At 36.3% G+C, this 25,660-nt stretch overlaps 1 protein-coding gene across 1 annotated transcript; it reads left to right on the top strand.

Moving 5' to 3' along the window:
- Nucleotides 1-25,027, top strand: CDH19 (cadherin 19, type 2; the record flags this gene model as incomplete). The annotated part of the gene is made up of 8 exons (XM_009083097.1): nt 1-227; nt 3,511-3,805; nt 10,205-10,324; nt 10,987-11,151; nt 12,138-12,322; nt 13,612-13,865; nt 16,236-16,372; nt 24,906-25,027. Coding segments are annotated over exons 1-8 (1,476 nt in total), but the record flags the coding sequence as incomplete, so codon positions are not given.
- Nucleotides 25,028-25,660: the final 633 nt, after the last annotated feature.

Below are 25,660 nucleotides of genomic sequence, written 5' to 3'. Positions count from 1 at the left end.
ATTAAAATTGATTGAAAGAAGTGTTCAGCATGAATTTCTCTGCATTGCTACCTCTCATGGTGATGCTGGTTCAAGTTTGGCCTTGCTCTCCCAGCATGCAGAAGCACAGCACTCAAAACACAGATCAGTCTTTCACAGCAATTCGAAGAGTGAAACGTGGCTGGCTATGGGAGCCACTTTTTGCAACTGAGGAACAGATTTCACTGGTACCTGTGTATATTGGACAGGTATGATAAGTAATCATTCAAGGACAGCACAAAGTGAGGTTTAACATGCTGATTAGCAGCTTCTACCTTGACTTGGAAGACCAAATATCTCCAGTGACCTGTAAATATAGAAAGAGGAGATCAGGAAACTGTAATTAGGCAGCACTACATTTCTCCTTTCCTTTCCTCTGACTCAGGGTCAGAGCTCCAAGAGCTGGAGGTCATGGCAGTACCAAGGGTCTTCCTTCACCTATGTCTGCTGTCAAGGAAACTTCACATTCACTCTCTTACTAAAACTAGTTCCATACACAGCAGATGAAGTTATAAAGCTGAAAAGTTCCTTTCTTTCTTCTGAATGAAAGTTACAGACTCATTTATCAACATCTGGCAATTTACATGAGCTATTTTAGGCACTGCATCAAGGCAGCCATACTGAGTGTAGCATAGTTTACAAACAGTATTTAGCATGATTTTCTATTACACTAAGTAGCAGCTGATTTACCCCTCATTAATTTTTAATGAAGCAGATTAATAGTAAATCCTTTTACCACTGAGAAACTACAGGAATCTGCATGGTTCATTAGATTAACGTAGGTTTAGCACAACGAGCAATTATTTTTCACCCTCCTTTAAAAATGTACTTTAAGATAATTGTCTTAATGAGGTTTTATCTGCCCCTTTCTTCTCACTCTGCTTATCATGATTATTATTATTTATTATTATTATTTATTTTTGTATGCTAGAAGTAATTGTAATCTTGAGATCTAGTTTTCTTTTCTTTGAGGCGCTTTATAGATGAATGAACCAAAATAAGTTTAACTGCTAATTAACTAGCTCTAAAATTTAATTGGGCCCAAAGGGTGAAGTGCTCAAAATTCATTAATTACTTTTTCACAGCCCCCTCAAAGTAACTACTATGGAAGTATGATGTCTCACTTCTGGAAGAACAAGGGTAGACATACTCTCTACTTTTTTCATTATTATTACTTTCCCATATCTCAAAAAGTGTTTCCTGCAAAGAAACCTCATAAATGTCATGTAATTTCATCATTTCATCTTTCTATTTTTCACACATAAGCTGGGAATTTTATTTAATAGTATTGTTAATTTATTGCAGTCTAACCATTGTCTAATCAGACATATTTGCTTGTGTCTTTTTATTGAGTAGAATTTGCTCTGTTTCCAGCAAATGAAGTGGTAGTCTATGATCAACACATGAATTTATAGTAATTAAGGCCCTGAAGAAAACTGCATCAATGAAAACACAAAGGTAGACAGTCTCTGTTTTAAGTCACTATTACATTTCAAATTCTTTTCACAGTCAGAGCTTAATCTTCAAGTTTCATTTGACATAGACTCCTTTTCCCTTATCAATCTCAAAAAAAAATATAAATTTGTCTGTCCTTTAGCATTACAATGGCAGATCCGTGAGGGAGAGTACAAAAATTCTTGTTCTTAGTTCCCATTTGCAACAGGAAGACTATTTATTCTTTTGTGCCTAGACTAAAGAGGCAAGTAGCCTGAGAACCTTTAGTATGCTTTCTCAGCAAATGCCATCTCTATGAGGACTCTCATTCAACATGTTCAAGGTCATGAAATCTTTTGTGGATAAAGGATTCTAAGTGACTTTGTTCAAACTGGTTATGTCCAAACAGCCAGTCCAAGGAATGCTTCCAAATCCTAAAGGTTTTGACGCACTCTGTGGTCACACATGAACTCCATGTTAGTTTAAAGTTCTAAATATATATATCACCTCTCTCTTTTGTCTTGGGGTTCATGACAAGGAAAGCAAGACTTAGAGGTTTCAAAGAACTAGAGTTGCCCTTAGCCTGATGACAAATTGGTTAAAATGAGTTTGACGAGACCACTTATAAAGAGAGGAACGCGACCTGTTTCGCACACAACTACTTACATTCTAAATATTTGACTTTAGGCTGTTCATATTTTAAATGGTTCTAAACTCCCCAAACATGAAAATTCTTTCCATTGTACTGGCAAGGGTAATTACATAATTTAGAGCTTACATATTTTTACAGAACTCAGAGCAGGAACTTAAAACTGTTCTTCACATCAGATGACATATTCATATATGTGCCTTTCACATTCTGAATAAAGTATCAGTTTGGTGCATGTAGACAATTATGTATTATAAAAATCTTCAAAAGGCATAGGCATTGTTCCAAAGAAAAGTTTAAATTATTTTTATAATTTCATAAGATATTGAAAAATATTTGAGTAAATCCAATAGGGATATGGGCCCTTTACACCCCATAGTTGCTTCTTTCCCATTCTATGGCCTCATATTGTACACTGACCTGTACAGTCAATAAGCATGGTGCAAAAGAGTGAGATAATTGAAGTCAACAGGCAGATTATTTGCATTTTAATTCTGTTCCTTCATAAGAGAAGCAGGTCAAATAATACTTTTTTCAACTTCGGATTTTTCAATTATTATCCAGGCTCTTAGAGATTTTGACATCTTTTGTTCTAAACCCAAAATAAATAGAGAAAAAAATCAAGAAATAATGATGCAATAGAAATTACTATTCCCATAAAATTCAACTCTGAATGCTTGACGTGTTAAGAAATTAAGTTATTTCTATTAAAATTTTATATTATATATTGTTAATATTAACAGAACTATTTTGTTGGCATGAACAAATACAGCTGGACCAAAATTTTCTCCAGGGCTCAGCTTCATCAAAAAAATCATCATCATAAAGTTCATCTTAGCAAGACAACACAGCGTGCAGATTATCCTGGAAGGAAATGGAAAATGTCTATCAGTTTATTTCAGAATAAATAATATAGGCTTACATCACAGAATGGCTTTTCACCTCTTTAATATTTCAACAGAAATAGAACATTGCTGTAGCTCATATTTGAACTTAATATTGCTGAGTAAAAAAAAAATCTATACGAAACTTACAAAGCTCACTTGTCATTTACAATAATAAAAATTTAGGTAATGTTTAATGACCTTTACATTATTTTCAGCAGAACTGTATGCAAGCTGAGAAAGCAATGAACTAAAGTAAGCACTTGCATTCATTCCCTTCACTTCTAAGTAGCTGAAGCATTTTTTTTCAGGTTTTCATGCATTTATAAGTCTGTTATATCAATATTTTAAAACTGAGCCATGGCTGGTTGCAAATGTGACAGTACCTGCTTTTAAATATTGGTATGCAAGAAGGCTCTTTAGTGATAGTGTTCGCTGTAGAAGAAAACAACAAAGCCTAAAATGAATATTACAAAACTTGTATCCTCCCAGAGTGTGACTTATTTTTCTGTTTTGTACTTTTAGCTGAAATCAGATTTAGACAAGCAGGATAACAATCTAAAATACGTTTTGACTGGGGAGGGAGCTGGAAGCATTTTTATCATCGATGAATATAACGGCACAATTTATGTGACACAAAAACTGGATCGAGAAAAGAAACCCTTCTACACTCTAAGAGCACAAGCAATTAACAGGAGTACTCAGCTTCCTGTTGAACCTGAATCAGAATTTATTATCAAGGTTCGAGATATCAATGATCACGAACCACAGTTCTTGGATGGACCTTATGTGGCCACTGTTCCAGAGATGTCACCTGAAGGTATGATGTGCTGTGAATCAAACTCTTTATTTCCTGATTTTTTTCTGGATAGCTGTGTTGATATAAAATCTTAATATATTTTACAGACTGCCTCTCAGTGAGAAGGAAGCAAATATTTTACAAACTTGGAAATTTGCAAAGAAATATGCTCAACTTGAGGGAATTAAATACTTCTACTTAATTAACATCCTTATCTCTAAATATTTAGGTACTTACATGTATCCAAGTCCTTTTACAGATTCTGGATACACTCTTGGATTGACTGTAGACAGTTGTCTTTCCCATCAGTGGTTCAGCCTTGAAATTTGTACTTGTTTAGAAATATGACATCACCAGTTGAAATAGGGAGAACATTATAGCCAGTTGTGAAGGAGATTTGGAGCTGGCAAATTTTTTTGCTTTTTCAATTGGTGTAGCACTTTGGTCTCTAGAAAATTGTTCAGTGTTTCAGTGTGTGATTTCAGTGTGTGATTAACTCTACAGACCAACTATTCTGGCTTCTACCAGTCTGGAAAAGAAGTAGCATGCATGTAAACTTCAATGTTCTCTGGCCTCAGCTGACTATTTTAAGGAAGTAAATATGAGCTTTGTTGAACTGAAAAGTTCAAATAGCGTAATTCAGTCTATTTTAATTCTGCCTAATACTTAAACAATATGCATTCATTTATTATACCCTGTGTAATAAAAAGCGTATTCTACAGTAACTGAAAAGAATCACATTCATGCCATAGACACTCAGCATTCCACCACACACACACCTTCCCCCTCCCCTCCCCAGATAAGGATAGTTTCCTTCAGAAAAGAAATGGATGTGTTGTGAAACTGATGTGGGGCTGACGTGATGGCCATCCTTGCACTCTGCATGTTGCCTACTTATTTACACCACCAAGGCTCTTTCCTATCAGTCGTCTTCTTGTTTAGATTAGATGGTATGCAGTGAATGGCTGCTTTCTTATTTCCTAAGCACATGAATTGTAATTTTCCTGTCAAGAGGAACAACTTCATCCCTGCAGCTCCTGTTTCCCACTTCCAAATGATCAAACAGACCTGACTAGGATGTGTCATGTATCTGGAAACTTAATACAGCAAATACAAAACAAAGTCAACATCCAACAAATATAGGTGTATATATATATGTCTATGTGCACATACACATGTGCAAACATGATGTGTATACACAATATGTTAAAATCCTTCAAAAGCTCCAAATACAGCTGACATAAACAGGCATGTTATAGATGCTATCTCCAAATAACTATCTTCAAAATCAAAGGAAGAGTGGGTTTTTTTAAATCTTACAGAAAGAATCCCAGTAATCTTTTAAATTCATACCCCTACCTCTTTTGACTATTTCCATTGCAAATAATATTGAAAAGAAATTCAAATATTGTGCTACTTTAACAGTATGAATTAATGAGGTGATTAATGTAATAGCATCAGTAACCATAGAAGGTAATAAAAAAAACTGTGTTTCATTAAGAACTACTTGTTCAAATTTTTGGGAAGAATCAGTGGGTCTTTCACAGCACACTAAACTTTATCTTCTAGCATCCAGGTAACAGTTGCAAGAAAAAGGATATTCATGTCTGGTGTTTGATCAGGTGAGGTTAGTATCCTAGTTTCTGCCAGGAAGCAGCAGCTCACCATCACTACCAGTAATAGCTACAAAAGACTGCCATTTAATCAATTTACTTGCTAGTCACCCTGCTCATGCTACCTTCTACCAGGGGAATCACTTCTGATTGTTTCTTCACTGCCACTTTCTTCCGGTGCAGTCAGACTTATTCTGCATCTGAGCTTTTGGTAAAATAACTGTTTCTAACATAGTCAATTGTTTGTTCGGAGGGTTCTTCCAGTCTTTGTATCTTGCTCATTCACTCAAGTGTGGAGTCTAGAAGACACGTGTTTTGTCAAGGACCTTTTAATTTTTATTTTTTTATGCCTTCATAGTAATAATTGATACAGTTCAATGTCTAGAATTATCTAGGATTACACAGATTTAGGACTGTGATAATTCTTTTTATTTTTCTTTTCCTGTGTTTATGCATCATTTATAAGGAACTTAGTCTCCTATAAAAATGTGTCTAAATACCTGATCATTTAGTATGACTTCATTTATGTTCACAGAGTGTTGCAATCATTCACATAAGAGTATGAACATCTGACTTATGAATTTATTTCATTTTATCTTTCTGTCTTAGTGATGGCTATATGGAAAAAAATAAACAAAACCAAAAATAATCAGGTTGGGTGGTACTTAACAGCCCAAAACAGCAGTAGCAATCTCTTCCTATATATATATATATAGATGTTTCTCACCTGAAACCACCAATAAACAATTAATAGATGAGAAGTTTTACTCTATACTGCCTTGAGTTTGCTATAAACAAACACCCTAAAATGAAGTGCTCCACCTTTCTGTTGTCTGTTATATATTTAGATTCCTAAAATGCCATATCACTTCAGTGTAAGATTAATTAAGCTGCAGAAAACTTGATTTACTTTGTGATATTCCTGTAATATTATTTAAAAGCATATTCTAGTGAAATGTAGAATTATATTAAATGAATAAAAATAAATTTAAAAGAAGTAACACCATCTCCCATTTGCCAGAATAGGTGAAAATGAAGCAAGATCCCTGTGTGTCTCCTGTCTCAGGCACAGACTGTCTGAAATAGTAAACTCACAGATATGCAATCATCCAGTGTATGATATGGATCTTGACATATTTTCTACTTTGCTTCTTCTACTCTGGACCTCTTTAGCACTAATACCATATCAATTCCATAGATCATATTTTCACCTACTTCTTCCATGTAGACACTACTGGGATACTAATGTGTATGTCTGCAATATACAAGGTAAGTGGAACATATGCATTGATAGTGGTCAGCTCCAACATATGAAACAGCTGAGCTACACACCATGAGTATTTCTCTGGGCTCACTTATCCCACTACTCAAAAGGTAGGGACTGCACCTGTTTCAGTGTGCATCCATTATAACCTCCCAGCACAGAGAAAGAGTAACCAACTAAAATTTGCAGCATCAATAACATAATGGTTCATTATATCAGTGTTTTTCTGCCAGTAAATTAGAATATACTCTTGCAAAATGAGGGGTGTAGAACAGAATTAGTTTAACTGATACAGTGTAATACAGAGTCTTGCTCAGTTTCACAGTTCTCTAGCATTGATTCAACTCCCTGATATTAAATATCCTAGTAATTTCCTCTCAGAAAACAATCTATGGAAGCACAGTCAATATTTGGGAAAGCAGATCACTGCTGGTGAATATTTTGGAACTTGGAAAGCAAGGTGAAAATAATTCACAGCCAGCCACTTGACTCAGGCAACAGGGAAAAAATATAGGAAAAGAAAAAAAAAGAAAAAGACAAAAAACCCCACAAAAAAACCCAAAAGAACCAGAAAATAGGCACAGATAATTTTGCTTAAATTTAGGTACAAATATCAATATATATACTAATGTGCCACAAATTAGAATTCATTTTGCTCCTTTATTAGCTCTCTTTTATCTTCAGTACTTAATTTTATTAGGGTTTTATATGCAAGTGTCACAGTAAATGAAAAGCGTGTCAGCAAATGGACTCTCTTCTGAGAACACAGGACTGTTTTTCCCTCAGGCATTTGGTACGATTTTACATTAAGAGTCTTCCATATAGCTGTTAAACTTGTACAAATGCAGTATATCTGATGGAGTGGTTAAGAGGCAGATGCAATAATCTATCAGTACTTAATGTCTTTATAGATTTCAAGCCCTAGTTAGAAAAATGAGCTATTTGCCATAGCTTACCTAATGGGCTGCAGCACATAAATGGCACTCCTATGTTTTGCCCAGGAAGGGTAAAACCAAGGCTGCAGAGATGCAAAGTAGTAGTTGGCTTTTAATAAAGCTAATAAAAAAAAGTCAATTGTCAATTATATCATGTCATGCCTGCAATGCTAGGAGCTAGGGTTTGGGTTTTTCTTGATTGCCTGCTTGTTTGGGTATCTGTGAAGTCATATATGAACTGATTTTTTTAAAAGATATGATTTGTATCTGATCAATTATTCTTCTCACAACTGTGGAGTTACAAATGATGGCTTTTGGGAGTTTATGAGTACAGAATATTAACATTGCAATTTCTGTCACTCAAATGTAACTATTAGGTAAGCATGACTCCATTTAGCAAATGGTTTGGGTTGGGTTTGGGGATTTTGTTTGGTTTATTAGGTTTTTGCTTGTTTATTTGTTTTCTGCTGGTTAAATGCATAAAGAAATACAGGTTACATGGCAGTGAAAAATTAAAAACAGAAAAAATATTCCTAGCCCAAGATAACATTTTTATCCTGCTTATTATATAGTCCATACTTAATGTAGAGGTTCATGTAGACAGCATGAAATCTTTGTTCTAAAATAATGTGAGAAACCATAGCCCTCTTTTTACATGGTCTCCTGTCACCCCAGTTTAGAAATAGTCTTCCTTCTGAGAGTGCAGGATATGTGTTATTTCTTCCCTTCAGGTCAGCTCCCTCTTTACTAGATGCCTCTTGCCTGTTCATCTTTTCATTGCATCCACCAGCTGCATCTCTCTGAGACCAACTGGACAAATTCAATGCTTCTGCTTCTGCTATACTCTAGAAGAGTCAACAGGCAGGCAGAAAAGTATGCTTGGGTCTTAGAGAAGCAGAAGATGCTGCTTTAGATTCAATATTGCTTTATAAATGTTAGAAACTGTGCAGAAAATAGATTTACCTTTAAATGTGTGAGATGCACAAAAGATGTAATGATAACTTTGCAGTCCTGTATATGCTGGCTTTTATTCCTGATTACTAAAAATGGTGCTGTAAATAAGTCCATCTCTTGACATAATTGTGGGTACTTGGGTTTATTTAGCAGAAAATGGCACTCATGACAGATCACATCTATTGGATTATTCATAGATCTTGATCCATCCCTAACTAGCACTCCAATGTTTTTCAAAGCAACTGTATTCTAGTCATGCTAAATTGTCTTAGATGATGAATTTTCTGCAATAGTGAAAGCAATTTCCATAGATCACAGCTGATACAAAGTTAGCAGTTTTGTTACTGAAGATTTCATTTTTTCTATATACACAGCTAAAGCATGCAAAATATCAGAAATCTGATATTGTAGGTAGGTTTTAAAGGACAAATAGGTCCAAGAGTCGATAGGAATTGATAACAGCTTAGTGTACCTCCACTCCTGGAGAAGAAAACATGCATTATGCAATCATATGTATATACAGTCACATGAAGTGCTGCTGAACAAATTGAGAGAAAATGCAAAAAATATTTTTTTAAACAATGAAAATATTTATTTTAGCATATGCTTATATGAGAAAGCCTTTTAAATTTCTATTTATAAATAAAACTATTGAACTGCTAGAAAACTCAGGAATTACTGTATTTGTTTTTCTTGGGGACAAGTATCAACTTTGCTTTTGTCATCAAAAAGGTGTTTCTGGTCTAACTCCTTGCACTCCATCATTTCTTCTTCTTTTCTCCTCCAGCATAGCTGTACAGCTGTATTGTTAAGCAGGTGCAACCGTGTGAATCTATGCCAGAAATTTTTAGAAAGTAGCTTGATTTCCTGCTGTTCCTCACAAGAAGTGATATTTGTATTCAAATGCAGAACCTAGGTGAGGAAAAAAAGATGAAAAATAATTATTACCTTACAAAATGATGCCACTGTGAATATTTTCTTTTAAAGGACAGTCATTACTGATGGTGTCATGAGATTGCTGTCAATCTTCTACCTAGGATATAAACAGCTTCCAGTCAGGGAAGAAATCAAGCTCTGCAGTTTCATTCTGCTGTATTTTTGCACTGGGAATTCTGCCATCACTTTTGCACTGGGGCAGGCTCATTAAAGACTCAAGGATAAAAAATTTTATCAGAGCCTTGTTATACTTCTTGGCTGCTTTGCTTGCTGACAATTAATTTCTTTATCACCAGTAGCGTACTGGTGATAAAGTGTCTGTGTTTTCTTATTCCTATGGGAAACATCCATAAAATACTTTGAAGAATATACAAAAGGAGGAAAAGCAATTTGCTGTACTCTAGTCACATATCAGAAATTAGGGAAAAAGGCATGATTTATGTAGTATTTTAACCAACATTAATGTAGTGCTGAAAAGTTGTATGCCTATTTTTTTATTCTAATGGAAAATTTGAATGCAACAAAAATAGTTGCTGAGGAAATATTTTCCCTTTTTAAAGCTAAATTTTAGAAGATGTCATTTGCTCTTGTAAATTTTTAGGACTGTTTGCTAATATAGCTGGTATGTTAAAAGGTTTTTAAAGAGTTTATGTTTTGTAATTATGAGATAATTTATACAAGAGGTAAATAAACATAATCTATTTTATTTTTCCTTGAGGTACTTCGGTTACACAGGTAACAGCTACAGATGGTGATGATCCTTCTTATGGGAATAATGCTCGTCTGCTTTACTGTCTCATTCAGGGCCAGCCATATTTCTCTGTGGAGCCAAAGACAGGTACTACAAATGAACTTGTAACTTGAAAACATTCATAAACTGATAAAATGGATGTAAGCAAAAATATCTTTCTTCATTCCAACACAAAGATCAGCTGATACCACCCTACTCTTACCTCTCTGCATAGCTAAAGCTATGAAAATCAATCCTAGATCTAAAGAAAATCAATTTTTTCTTTCCCATATGATCTAAAATTCTTGCCCTCTTGAAAATAAAAACTTTATTTAGCAAATAATCTTATCAAAGAAAAGTTTTGGATTCTGAGTACCCCATTGAACAAATGGACCTAGGAACACTTTTCATTTAACAGTTCTATGACTCATGAAATTTCTTTCTCTGTGTTGGAGAAACCACAGATATGTGACGACCCTACCAAAAAAAAAATTAATTTCTGAATAAAAGAGATGGTTATACATGGCAGAGGAAATATATGGTGTATTCTGCTTGCCAGAGCTCTAACTATGCAGAATAGATCTGCCATACAGCATAGATGTTACCTCGAGTGCTAATTCCCAGTATTAGGACAGTTGTGCTGTGCATGGTCTAGAATGTAAATTCATAACTGCACACAGTGCTACATTTTATATCCGTATTATACTGTCAGATGTTGCAAAAAAAGTTGAGACTATTATAGGCTATTATATTATACTTTTCATTTTTAGGGGTCATCAGAATGGCTTCTCAAATGGACAGAGAAACAAAAGACCAGTATTTGATCATCATCCAAGCCAAAGATATGGTTGGGCAACCAGGGGCATTTTCAGCAACAGCTACTGTTACCATCAACCTCTCTGACATCAATGACAATCCACCCAAATTTCAACAGCGTGAGTATAGGGTACTTACAGTAATTGAAGTTTAAAGGTGCTTTAGATTCACTGTAGATCTGTTGGGTTCACTGGTAGATCTTTTCAGAAAAGGGCTGTGCCTTGACTTCAGCATAGAGATTTTTTAAAAAAGTAAAATTAAAAACCAGCCTGCACAAAAGTTCAAAAACCAAGAGGAAAAGAAAACTTACCTTTTGAAAAGAGCTCAGGCCTGCTTTTTTACTTACTAGTAGGCTTGGGAGACAAATCACTTACTAAACTGCTTTCCATATTGCTTGCACTGCCTAAGTCTAATATCTGGAAAACAGGATATTTAGAGCCATTTTCACATACCTTCTTTCTTCTTTTCCTCCTTTCATTCTTCTCTGACAGATACTGTTATCTTTTAGGCAACTTATGTGAACGCCTCTGTCCAGGGAGTAAATAGCAGATATTGGAGCTGCTCACTGGGCTGTTAGGAATAAAGTAGTGATATAAGGTTGGGAAATACTGCCCTCCACTGCTTTTTCACCCTGTTGGTCCATAGAATCATAGAATAGTTTGTGTTGGAATAGACCTTGTCATCTATGTCAACCCCCCTTCAATAGGGAGGAGTGTTTTCAACTAGGTCTGGTTTCTCATCCAAACTGAACTTGAATGTTTCCAGGGATGGGACATCCACCATTTCTGTGAGCAACCTGTTTCATCACCCTCACTGTAAAAAATTGCTTTCTTATATCTAATCTAAATATTCCCTCCTTCAGTTTAGACTCATTACCGGTTGTCCTCTGCTCTAATTATTGCTAAAGTTGGGCTGAGAGGGGAAGACTCACAACTGGAAAGATTGTCATGTCCTGCCCCCATGATCTATACAATGCTAGATTATATTCATTGCTCTCATAAAAGCTGGGGGCTTTCCCCAGGTTTCTGATGGCCTCATGCCATCATAGCTACAGCAGGTATTAACCACAGCAGATCTCTAACTGTGTCAGTATTTGTTTCTTTAGGACTCTACTATATGAGTGTCTCTGAAGAGGCTCCTGTGGGCACCACTGTAGGCAAAGTCTTCGCAGAAGACAGCGACATAGGGGAGAACGCAGCCATGAACTATTTCATTGAAGGAGATAACTCAGATGTTTTTGACATCATTACTAACAATGAGACTCAAGAAGGAATTATCTTACTAAAAAAGGTGAGATCCCAAAAACCTTCTTAAAAATCTCTAAATGCTAGAAAGATCATCCTTAGGCAAGCTGGATATTTTAAAAAGGCCTGTTGCTTTGGATTCTATTATTTTTTATTCTTTCTTTAGGCTTTGTGATTTGATTTGAGTATTAGGGGATAAAAAGGAAAATGGTTTTTGTTCTGTTTACTTTTGACTCATTCGTGTTACTGCTGAATACAATAGTGACAGTCAGAATATGTTAATTTTATCCCTGGCTGTGCAACACAGTGTATCCCATTGTGAATAAATGTTCTATCTCTTTTGTGCATCATCTGTAAAATCTTTATCAATAGATTGCAAACAATATTACCTCACTTCCAACATGCCCCGTTAACTGAAGCCAGAATTTATTACAGTATTAGACAGTGGAGTTTTGACATAGCTTTGAAAAGGCACTAAATACACTCAAAAATGCCAGTTTATTAATTAAGATCTTTAAGTCTTTAAATGTTCTATCTCTTTTGTGCATCATCTGTAAAATCTTTATCAATAGATTGCAAACAATATTACCTCACTTCCAACATGCCCCGTTAACTGAAGCCAGAATTTATTACAGTATTAGACAGTGGAGTTTTGACATAGCTTTGAAAAGGCACTAAATACACTCAAAAATGCCAGTTTATTAATTAAGATCTTTAAGTCTTTGATACTTGTTGATTTATTTTGGAATCATACAAGAAGACTTCTGGATCATCTGGTGATACTTGGTGATTTATTTTGGAATCATACAAGAAGAATTCTGGATCATCTGGGGCAATGAAGATAGAATTCAATAGTCTAGTGAAATCCAGGATCCTGAAGAACTGAATGTTATAAATGGATCTTTTTCTGTTTGTGCTTGTTCTTGGATTCTTTTCTTTTTCTATATTGATTTATTACAGTTCAGTAAGCTATTTACTTAGTATGCCTTTTTTAGGTTTTTTTATTCAGAAGACAAAGACTATCTAAAATAGTAATGTAACTATGTGCTATTAGGTGCAACACTACAGGAATGCTTTTTTTACAGTGTTGTTTGACTGTAGCATTAAAGTCAGTGTAAATGTGAAAGCAAACAATGGGATTGCAGAGTTCGGTTTTAAAGTGCTTTTAACATAAAAAAGAAATCTTAGAATTAACTGCTTTTAGAAGTAAATAGTTTTTCAAACATTCCCAAAAGAAGGATAGCATTATTTTGTCTTTAATCTCATGGCATTTATTGAATCATGTTTAATTCAAATAGGAAGAAAGAAATATTCCAAATCTCTCTTTCTTAACAGAGAGTGGATTATGAGAGCAGGAGGAGATACAGTATTCAAGCAAAAGTTGTAAATAGGTACATTGATGAGCGTTTCTTAAATGAAGGACCATTTGAAGACAAAACCATTGTCAAAATCAATGTGGAAGATGCTGATGAACCTCCAGTTTTCACCTCGGAGAACTATGTGATGGAGATTGTTGAAGGTGCTATGAGTGGCTCTCTGGTGGGGGTCGTAACTGCTCGAGATCCAGACCATGATGACATTCCAGTCAGGTACCTATCTTAAAATGTGAACAGGTCTCAAATATAAATACAGCTGGGATTTCCAAAGGCTATTTCTGTTCCTTACTTTGGCTCATAATTACAATTAATTATGCTTTCATTGTGGTAGCCTAAGTTATTCTAGAGGTTACAGTTTAACCCCTGCAGGCAGCTAAGGGCCACACAGCCACTTGCTTGCTCCCTCACCCACTGAGATGCAGGAGGGATGCAAGAGTCAAAGTGTGAGAACTCATGGGTTCAGGTAAAGACAGTTTAATAAGGATTAAGAAAAAAAAAAACGAGAAAAAAATAAAACAAGGTGGGGAAATAACCTACAACTAACCCCCAAGAAAAAATAAAAGGAATGCAAAAAAGACCCAAAACATTTGCTCACCACCAGCCATACAATAACTCAGCCACTCCCCAAGCAACAGATGATCCTGTATTTAACGATTTTCATAATAAATAATTTTTGCTGTATCTTCAAGGAGAAAACAGGTAAATAATCTTTAACATGTGGTTTATAATTGAAGCGGCCTCTTGAATTATCTGACATCACTGTGTATTATGCAATTTAGATGCTAGGAGACAGTGACAAATGGTTGAGAAAAAATAATTTATGGTGTGTAGATTTCTAATAGCAGGAATATATATATATATGTATTGCTACCTACAGTTATAGTTTCAGAGATTTAGGCAATGCAAGATCATTTGTTCTGTTTTACATTCATTTATTGATATTTAGTAAGCTAGTCATAGGTTAAATAAGAAAGAATAAAAATATACACATACTCTTTCATTCCTCCCAAAAAAAGACTTGTTTGGTGGTTTATTTAGATGACTGCGACATCTCCTGTGGAACAATGAAATGTTTAGACATATCTATGTCCTCTTAGTTTAAAATATTTTGAAGGAACTTGCTACAAAGTGAGTATGTCTTCATAGTCCCAAAATGGTGGTGCACATATTCTTTAGAACAGAGTATGTCACTTCTAATATAAAGATATGCTTTTTGGGCTAAATTCCATGTAAATGAATCGCATTTTGAAACCACTGCTATCATAAATGACAACAATTACTTATTACATGACAAATGAGCTATGTTGCTTTGTGGACCCCAGGTCCCAAACAAACACATGCAAAAAAATCTCACTACAGCAGTAATGATAAAATAGCAAATATCCAACATTGATTTTCTGTAATTTTTTTTGACAAAAATCAGATTACCAAAAAAACCCCCAGAAAACAAAGCCCAAACAAAACTGAAAAAATGTCAGAAAACCTTAAACAAGATTTGATGCATGACATGAGGAATAGTGACATGAAAAAAAATTGTAAATACCTAAAATAGAGGTTTATAAATGTCAAAACTTTGACTCAAATTATAAGAACTTGCACTTACAGCGTTGTCCTGGTTCCTTGATTTATCCTTTTACTGATTTTCGAAACACACAAAATGTGACTATAAATGATAAGTTAGAGAGTCATCAGCTGCTGACACATAACATGTTCTGGGGACCTAACTATTAACAAGAGACAGAAAGACTTTTTCAAGCACAATTAAACATACAATAAAAGGGAATAGTTGCACACAGGAATTCCAAATTGGTGTGGAAAGAACATTTCAAGTTTATTTTCATTAAATACACTTTATGGTCTTTTCCTCTGTAGGTCATTAAAATATTAGTAAATATCCTTTTTACTTAAACCAATACATTTGGTATCTTTTTCAGTCCACCTCTGGCCTGTGACCAGTGGTTAGACTTTCATAATTTGAGAGGCATATATGTATGTACATGCATGTGTGCATGTCCACATATGGGCATAGTATACCATCTTGAGACTTTTCAGGGAAAACTCAGGAACACAGGACTCATATGCAATTATCTTCTTCATTAGGATTTTGTACCCTGCCTAGGTGTCACCTCATTACAGATAGTTGTCTGTCCTTATAATGCCTGCTCCCTTGGTATCAGAGCATGTCAGCAATGATAAAATAGATTTGCCATTATACCTCCACTTAGCTGTTGGTGTTATTCATTTCACAAGTGGCACTTTTGCTGTTTCTTTTCAACAAAGTCATTCACTTGCTGTGAGCCTGACTTAGAAGCAACAATGAATAATGCATTTCAGATTCAGCTCACATTAATATAGATCTGAGACATATTTAGTTTTATAAAAAGAAGAGCTTTGATCTTGGCAGCAGTGAATTTAAAATGTTTATAACTGTATATTTTTCATGATTTCTGAGTTGATACAGGACACATTTATATGTATATATGAACCAGCTCTGTTTTTTAAACTGACAATAGCTTGCTATGTCCTTGCCTCTGATGCAACATTTCAGTATTAGGGAATCTCTCTACTTTTTTTTTGATGCAGGTACTCTATTGTCCACAGTAAGCATTTAAAGAGATTGTTCAGCATCAATGAACACAATGGAACAATCATTACGACTAAACCTCTGGACCGAGAGATAGCTTCTTGGCACAACATAACTGTTACAGCCACAGAAAAAAGTGAGTAAGAAATTTAAGGAATGCAGCATTTTATATACTGTGAACTGTAATTATCCTCTGAATATGCCTTCTTTCAAGTTGAGAATACTTGCTTCTTTCTCATTACTTTACTGTTGCTTGCTACATTAAGGAGCATTATTAAAATGATTAGTTAAATAGAAGTGGAATGTATTTGACCTCAAAGGTCCTGTGCTTTTTCATAAAAGATGACCTTATAAAAAAAGAAACCGTAATAGGATCGAGAGTGTAACACTTTCAAGTTACACTGAAGCATATGAATTGCTCCTGCAGTGCAAGATCTTATGTTAAATTAGACCCTGGTTAATTTCACACCAGATTTTTGACTAGTGTGAAATTAGGCAGGGTCTAATTTAACACCAGTCAGAAACCTGTGGCTCAAATTAATTGTGAATGTAAAGCCTATATCAGCTAGACTTCTATTCAGTGACAATTAAATCTGTGGAGCGACCTTTATATAGTATTCACCTGTCAATTTTTTTCAAAAGTCAAATGCAAATTAGTGCTGTTTGTGCTTTTGATTAGCTTGTTGCCCTAAATCTGGGACAGCACTAGAAATGCAACTACTGATTTATAAGGCAGTTTAACAAGATTATTTGGATATTATTTAAAAACTAATCCAATCCATACTCAAGAAGGAGAAAACCCATATGAAACTGGAGTCCAATCAATGAATCAGACAGGTTTTACTGGAAGATCTTGGCACATTTCTTTAATCCTAATTCCCAGTTAAATGCTGTTTATTGCGAAGATCACTTTAAACACATATTCATAAACTGCACTGTTTCTAGACGGGAACATTCCCTGTATATACGTAGAACATTACTGCAGCAAGTTTACTATAAGATAGTATCTGTTTTGGTTGAAGACTTTAATTCTCATTTAGGAATTTATAGCATTATCTTCCTTTTCAGCTTCTCTGTGAGCTTTTAAGTATGAACGCATTTTCTTTCTCATGTTGTTGGGCATCTGTCAGGTGTTGGTAAAATTGATCTCTGGCATATTTTTGTCATGTCTTGAATAGCACTATGGAAACACAGCAGGATGACTTTGGTCCAGACATTTCTGTTTAGTTAAATAATAAAATAGGAAGGAACCACATGTTACAAATGAATAACTGTCTCCTGAAGCAAAAGAGTCTTTCACAGTAATGAAAGTTATTGTAGAGAAACCAAGACCTCATTATGTTCGTATTCTTATCTTTATTTCTTTAATGATGACACAGTTACTGTCTATAATACTATGTTCAAGAACACTGAAGATAGGTCACCTTGGTCTGGGCATACCTGAAATGATTTATATCACAAACTAGCAGCATTTTATTCCTTGAAATATAGTCATAACATATACTGTGTGCATGAGACATTTTGTGGATGACATTGTGGCTCAAATGAAGCCAAATCAAAATAGCATCAGCATTCATCCGAACAAGATTTTCATTGCACCTGAGGCACATATTGAAACTGCATTGCAACAGCAACCTCCCTAGGAGCCAGGGATCAGAGATTAGTAAGAGAAGCTTGCTTCAGCTAGCAGACCTGTGGTGTGCATCATCATATCCTCATGCCAATGAAAGAGCATGTTTTTAAACGTATACAGAAATAGGTCTAAGTCACTGGAACATAAATGCAAGCAATCAGAACTTGAAACCTGTTGGTCCTCATTCCACTTTGTGCCTAAATTGTTTCTGTCTCAAGAGAAATCAAGTTTCCTTTGATCATTTTTCACTTGGTTGTAACTGGCATTCACCTAGTATAAGACTGAAGCTTAAACAATAGCATTCTAACCATATCTGAGAGCAGGAAATTCTTAAATTATCTTATTTAACTATATACTATTTTACTAATCCTTATGTCATCAACTATCCAGTTGATGGGAGGTCAGTAATGGTGTTCCCCAAGATTCAGTACTGGGGTCAGTCCTATTTAATATATTTAATCAGTGATCTGGATGAGGGGATCAAATGCACCCTCAGTGAGATTACATATGACACCAAGTTGGGCTGTGGGTGTGTTGATCTGCTGAAGGACAGGAAAGCTCTGCAGAGAGATATGGACAGGATGTATTGATGGTCCAAGGGATTCTGATGGCTCTGATGCCTCCTCTATCACTGAATATAGTTCATGAAAAGTGAACCCTATAAACAGAGATCCAACAAAAGCAAAAAATGCCAGTGTGAAATAAAGAGGATATACAACCCTGGGTCTGACCAAGCTGGATCAATGGGCTGAGGCCAATTATATGAGGTTCAACAAGGCTAAGTGCCAGGTCTTGCCCTTTGGTCACAACAGTCCAATGTAGCACTGCAGGCTAGGGGTAGAGTGGCTGGCAAGCTGCCTGGAGGTAAACTACCTTGGGGTGCTGGTTGACAGTCAGCTGAACATGATCCAGCAGTGTGCCCAAGTGGTCAAGAATGGCATCCTGGCTTGTACAGAAATGGTGTGCCCAGCAGAACTAGGGCAGGGATCATCTCCCTGTACTTGGCCTCGCCTGTACTGGTGAGGCCACACCTCAAGTACTTGCTCAGTTTTGGACCCCTCACTTCAAGAAAGACAATATGGTTCAGGAGTGGGTTCAGAGAATAACAATGGAGCTGGTGAAGGGGCTGGAACACAAGCCTTACGAGGAGTGACTGAGGGAGCTGGGGTTGTTTAGACTGGAGGAAATGAAGCTGAGGAGGGACCCTATCACTCTCTACAGAGGGAGTAGGAGGTTGCAGGGAGGTGGGGTTCAGTTTCTTCAGCCAGGTAGCAAGTAAGAGGATGAGAGGAAATGACCTTAAGTTGCACCAGGGGAAGTTTTAATTAGACATTAGGAAAACTTTCTTCACTGAAGGGCTTGTAAGGCATTGGAATTGGCTGCCCAAAAAAGTGGTTTGGTCACCATCCCTGGAAGAGTTCAAAAATATGTGGGTGTTGTATCTGGGAGCATGGTTTACTGGTAAACGTGGCAGTGTTATGTTAACATTTGGACTTGATGAACTTAAAGATCTTTTCCAAACTCAATGATTCTATGATAAGTTTTGCTTGATGCTTCCAGTCATAAGAAAATTAACCCTCAAGACAAAACAGTCTTGCAGACGTCTCTTCATAATGGGTTCCAGACCTACTATAACTCTTTGAACTGACAGTTCTTTGAAAGTTTCAGTCATGGATAATGTAATTTATTCCATATTTAATTGTCATCTCACTTTGGTCATATATATATATTTATGTTCACAAATTCTAACTTTTTAGAGTAGTCTTTTTTAAAAAAACCCCACTATTCATGTCCATTTCCTTTAAGAAGTAAAGAAATTTGCTTTAGCCTAAATTATAGTCATACTACAATGACTATAAACCATATAACGATAAATTATAGCAACAACACTTATTATTAGCGGTAGTGTCAGTATTATTGTTGCTATTATTACAGGTTTATTTTTGCTGGCTGATGACAATGTCAACCTTTCTTTAATCTCTTGCAAGTATTGAGTTCTATTTTATCTCTAGAGATGGTCCTTGCTTTTCTCTGCAAGATACTAACTTTGGTCACAAGCAAGTAAAGCACCTCTCATAGAGATCATAACAAAGAAATTTTCCGCTTACTGAAAGATATTTAGCTTAATGAAAGACATGAGTGCAACAGTTGAATTCAAATTCTGACAACAGTTTTCCTCTGTAAGAGCTAAAAGACAAAGTACATGTTGCCTACTTTCTTTCACAATCAACCAAAGCTGTATTTCTGCTTCACCAAACCCATCATTAAATATTTACCAGACACTGATTCAAAGAGTGGCTTTGTAATATGTTCCTCCCTTCCAAAAGAACACAGCTGTGATTTCAGAAAAATTAAAAACTTCCATGTTGTTAAAAACTTCTGTACATACAGCAATGTAAGAAATGCTTTTTCTTGTCATTTAACCCCATGCTGAGGAAAAAACCTACCAAAACAGCCATGACAAAAAAACCAAAAGCCCAAATACATTAAGGGATTAGAAACAAGATTATTAGGGGGAGTTGGGGGAAGGGAAACCAAAAGAAAGGTGCTTTTAGTGAAAGAAAATATATGTGATTCCAACAACGTGCTTTTTATTTGTTTGTTCAAGCAAAGGGTAGGCTTGAAAGCCAATGCAGTGTTCATGAACCTTATGAACAAGTGAATTAGGAATAGGCAAATCTTGCTGGGTCCTTCCTATGCCACTTTCTATACAACTGAAGTCACCGAAGATATTGACTGCTTTCTAATAAGAGTTACAATGTTTTCCTTTAAATGATAATCCAGTCAAATCTCTGCCCTACACATCCAATTCTGACTTCAGTAAAAGAGGCTAAGTTTCTATACTCTCAATATTATTTCAGAAAAATTACGTGTGCTACTTTTTAAGTTTATCCAAAAAACAAGCTGGGCACTATTTCATTGCCTATTGCATTTTTATGGATGCTTGACTCAACAAGAGAAATGCCATCTCACAAAGACGTACTTTTGAGATGATGCTGACTGATCATAGGGTTTGGTAAATTAGTACAGTTCTAATGATTTCACAAGAGGAATAGAAATGTGAAACTGCTGATTATCTACCCCTTTATCTCTGTGGTAGTTACTTTTGCTGCCATTTCCTTTGGCAAAAGACTCAAAGCTATCAGCACAGATTCCATAAGATCCAAGAAAACAAATGTTTGCTCCAAGCAACTAGTGAATTATACATTAAAAAGTAATGTAAGAACCAACTAAACTGATGCAGTTTGAAAAGAGGCAGAGGAGCACATTTTACTTTTCTTTTAAAGGTCCATTTGACTAATTTAAGAAAACGCCTAAAGGATTTCTGAACAGGTCAGATGCAGCTATACTAGCACCCATCATGAGACATATTTTAACTATAATGAATATTTTTATGATTGATATATTTCTGGTTTAGACAGAGCAGATTGAGATATTGATAGATACTGAGAATGATAGATATTCAGTATTCTTGGAATGTCTTAAGACTATTTTATTCACTGGAAAAATGTCTTCATTACAGTTCTTACCCAACAACATGTTCATGTTAATGTGAATGTTGCTATTTCAGAAAAACTTCTTTCCTACTAGAATAATAAATAACATTGTGGTGAAAGCAGACATTTCTTAGAGCTATGACGTGTGAGGATTCAATGTATTAATAGGTAAAGGACTTCCAAGAGTTACTCAAGGTAGACTCAAGAATCATTGAGTTGTTTGGGTTGGAAGGAACTTTTAAGATCATCAAGTCCAACCATAAACCTGGAACTGCTAAATCCACCCTTAAACCAGGTCACTACATCCAGGTCTATAGGTCTTTTCAATACCTCCAGGGATACAGAGTCAGTCACTTCCTGGGCAGCATGTTCCAGTGCTAGACAACACTTTCTGTAGAGAAAATTTTCTTAATATCCAATCTCCTCCCTGGTGCAAATTGAGGTTCTTTCCCCTCATCACTTGTTTCTTGGGAAAACAGACCAACCCCATTTCTGATAGTTATAGAGAGTGAAAATGTCCCTCGCGAGTTTCCTGTTCTCCAGACTAAACACCCCCAGCTGCCTCAGTCCTTTCAGACTTCAGTTGCACCCTCAGGTCTTTTTCTGTGGGGCTGCTTTCCGGCCACTCTGCCCCAAGCCTGTAGTGCTGCATCAGGTTGTTGTGACCAAAGTGCAGGACCTAGCACTTAGCCTTGTTGAACTTCATACAACTGACATCAGCCAGTCAACCCAGCAGAGTCTTTCTACCCTCCAACAGATCAATATTCCCACCCAACGTGACATCATCTGCAAACTGACTGAAGGTGCACTCAATACCCTCATCAAGACCATTGATAAAGAGACTAAACAGAGGTGGTCCTAATACTGAACCCTGGTGAACACTGCTTGTGACCTGTCACCAGCTGTATTTAAATCAATTCACCACCACTCTCTGGACACCCAGCCAATTTTACCACAGCAAACAGTGCACCTATCCAAGCCATCAGCAGCCAGTTTCTCCAGGAGAATGGTGTACCTACAAGTATTCCTGCTCTTGTTTTCAGGTGGCATATTTAAAAATATATTCATTACATTAGGTTTTTTCAGCCTAGCCTACACACAACTTCTGTACCATGATACTAGCATAGTTATGTCTGGCTTTTCCTTGTTTGAGGTAGGTAGAGCAATATAACCTTGTGTAAATGCAGTAAATTCAGGGGGAAAGTGCCTTATATTATCAGAGTTTATTTTCCTTTTCATATGGGAATAAGCTGTACTGACAAACCTTTTATATCTAAATCCACAGTAATAAAGTATACTTGTATAACAGAAGCAGTGGATCTTCTGTGATTACAAAATACCTAAGAATTAAATCTGTTGTGTAAATAGTAGTTGGAACAACAATAATACTTGGACCAAAACTAAAAGTCCCGTCTATGAAGTCTATCAGCAGTAATGCCTTAGATGTGTCTGGGCAAAATCAGATTTCTTTGCAAATATGTGTTTGGAGACCAGTTGCTTCAAATTAAGTCTTGGCTTTCTGCCTGGGCTAGGGTTGCATGTCAGTGGCCATAGCAATTTCTCCATATCTAGCAGTGGCAGAAACGTATTTTTAAAACTCGTACATTTTAGTGAATTTTACTCCCAAAGGTTCAAAATTTGAAAATACTTAAGAAAAGGATGAGAAGAAGAATTTCTTAATGGAATGAGCATAACCAATCATTGTTGTAACCATGATGTTAAGTGATGCAAAGAAGTGTAGTCAGCTCTTCCAGTCACTCTAGTTTAAGACTATGCTGCCTGGCCACTAGAGCTCAAGCTGGTGCCTGGGCACCCAAGGCCCAGTCTCAGGGATGTTTGCAGACTCAGCCAGTAGCACAGCTTAGCACGGGTCCCAGAGGCTCAGAGGACAGACACATGGTCAGTCACATGGTCAGCCACACAGATTGCCACAGACAAGTCTTTGCCTTCAGCAGCACCTGTGTATAGGACTCTCATACACTACAGGCGCAGACAGCCAAGTCCCTCATCCTTTTCATTTGGAAAGGCAGAAGGTCACTGGTACAGACAGACAGACAGACACACACATGCACATGCACACACGCACACACATGCACATGCACAACATTCTCCTGGTTGACAAACACATACACACTCATAAATCCTTTCAGTACCTACTTCTGTTTTCCCAGTACCACTTCCTTGATCCCAGGTCCTCTTATCTGCTTCATGCATCCCCAGCTCACCAATTTATTCATACTCGATGCCTGCTGACAAACCCACAGAACTCACACACTTGTCCCACATGCACCTCACATTTGCAAGTCCCCCTGAGCATGCCAGCATGGTCCCCACAAACTCCTGTCATGGACCCAAGGACCCCTACTCACATATAGACGTCTCATAAACACCAAGCCTGGGGAAGATTCAGACATTTTGTCCCCTCTGCTCCCCAGTCCCTCCAGTAGCTGGCATCACAGGCCTCTGTCCAACTCCAGTATCTGGCACCAATTTTCACTTAAACATATGCAGATCTCACCAGTAGCTGACATTTAGCCCCTGCAGCACACATATACATGCAATGATAGAGAGTGAGTTTATGCAGAGGGATGGCTAAGAAAAGATTTAATGAGAAGATGTAAGAGGATAGAACTGACTGGCCCCATTTTGCACTTGACCAGCCCCTTTTATACATCTTTTTGTCTGCCCCCTCTCTGTTCCTTCCTGCACATTCCCCATGGGTCCAAACAGCTGCACTGATTCCTCCAGCCCCCAGGTCTGGGGTCCCTCTGATTTACAGTCTTATCAGCTACAAAGTTCAAGTTGATTCACCTGCAACTCTTGCCCTGTAGTTTCTGGAGACCCCATCAATTATCATAAGGTTTGTTTCTTGTCGTTGTCTCCATGTTTGCTTTGTCAGGTCTGTGTCTTGGTATGTTTTCTTTCTGTTTTCCCCTTTTCCTCCATTGGTTTATCAATTGCCAAGGTCACCTATCTGATAACCTCACAGGAATAAACATTTGCACACTCTCATCAGTTAGTGTATCTGACTAGGTTTGGTCCTTATCAACTCCTCCCTTTATCATTTTTCCCTCAGGTTTCTGTTACTGTATGTTCCTATTTATGGCTTCTTCTTTTTCATTTTAACTCTTGTTGCACTGAAAAAGGTCCTTGACCAGAGATACTCTTAGAGGAGTTGACACCATCCTTCCACATAACCTTACATATGGTTAGTATAGTAAATAGTTCTGCATGAACAAAACCTCACATAATTTTTTCCAGATCAGGTTGTATTTTTTACATTTAAACCAGTTTCTGATCTGGTTTCAGATTCTCAAATAATAGAAGGAACATATCCAAAATTTTACATGAAATGTCTTATTTCAAAACAGACTATTATAACAGTATACTGTAATAATAGTAAAAATTGTGTTTGTAGGTCTTTGGAATTATTTTCTTCTCTGAGGAAAGCAGGTAACATTTTCTAATGTACACACACACTATAAAATGTGTTGTAGATGATTTATAACTTTTGATTTCTGCTTTTTTTTAACCATTAGGGAATCCTGAAAAAATTTCAGAAGCAAATGTGTATATCCAAGTTCTCGATGTTAATGAGCATGCACCAGAATTCCCTAAATATTATGAAACGTTTGTTTGTGAAAATGCAGTTTCTGGGCAGGTAAGTATGAAGTAGTTAACCATCAGCTTTCTGATTACAATGAAGATTTGGTCTGAGATGCTACTATTCCCTTTAGTATTGACTATTTCTGTATTATGAGTGCAGGCTGCATTTTGTCTATTTCCAATATTAATTCTGTTGATGTATGTATAGTTTGAATTTTAAATTTCAGCACACTGACGTGCATTTTTCCCCCTTTAAAGCAAAATCAATATATCTTATTTGTTTTCAAAAAGAGAATAACAGAGAAATGCAGACAGAAAATTTTGAAAAAAACATAGTGTAGGTTTGTTTCATGCTGATGTCACACATACAAATTCTAGGTCTGGTGTTTTCATTAACAGGATAACATAGTCTGGAAAAACCAGGCTTAGACCAGATTCAAAACAGATTCATTGTGTTCTTCAGTTGGAAATCATTTATTGTGAGCTGCATTTAAACCTTGTCTACTTCAGTAGAAGTCTGAAAATATTTAAAACACAGCCCTTGCAACACCTTTCCTACCTGGCAGCTTAAGCTATTGTTGTATTAAGCATCCTTCCCTGGAGGTTATTATCCATTTCCTACTCATTCCCTAGGTGAATGTGGTAACATTGCTCAGCTGCCCTAACCTCCAGGTACACTGCTGTCTTT

The sequence above is a fragment of the Acanthisitta chloris genome, unplaced genomic scaffold (assembly GCF_000695815.1).
Source record: "Acanthisitta chloris isolate BGI_N310 unplaced genomic scaffold, ASM69581v1 scaffold27519, whole genome shotgun sequence".
Taxonomy (NCBI): Eukaryota; Metazoa; Chordata; class Aves; order Passeriformes; family Acanthisittidae; genus Acanthisitta; species Acanthisitta chloris.
Note: the sequence above shows the minus strand (reverse complement) of the source record. Positions and strands in the feature narration are given on the sequence as shown.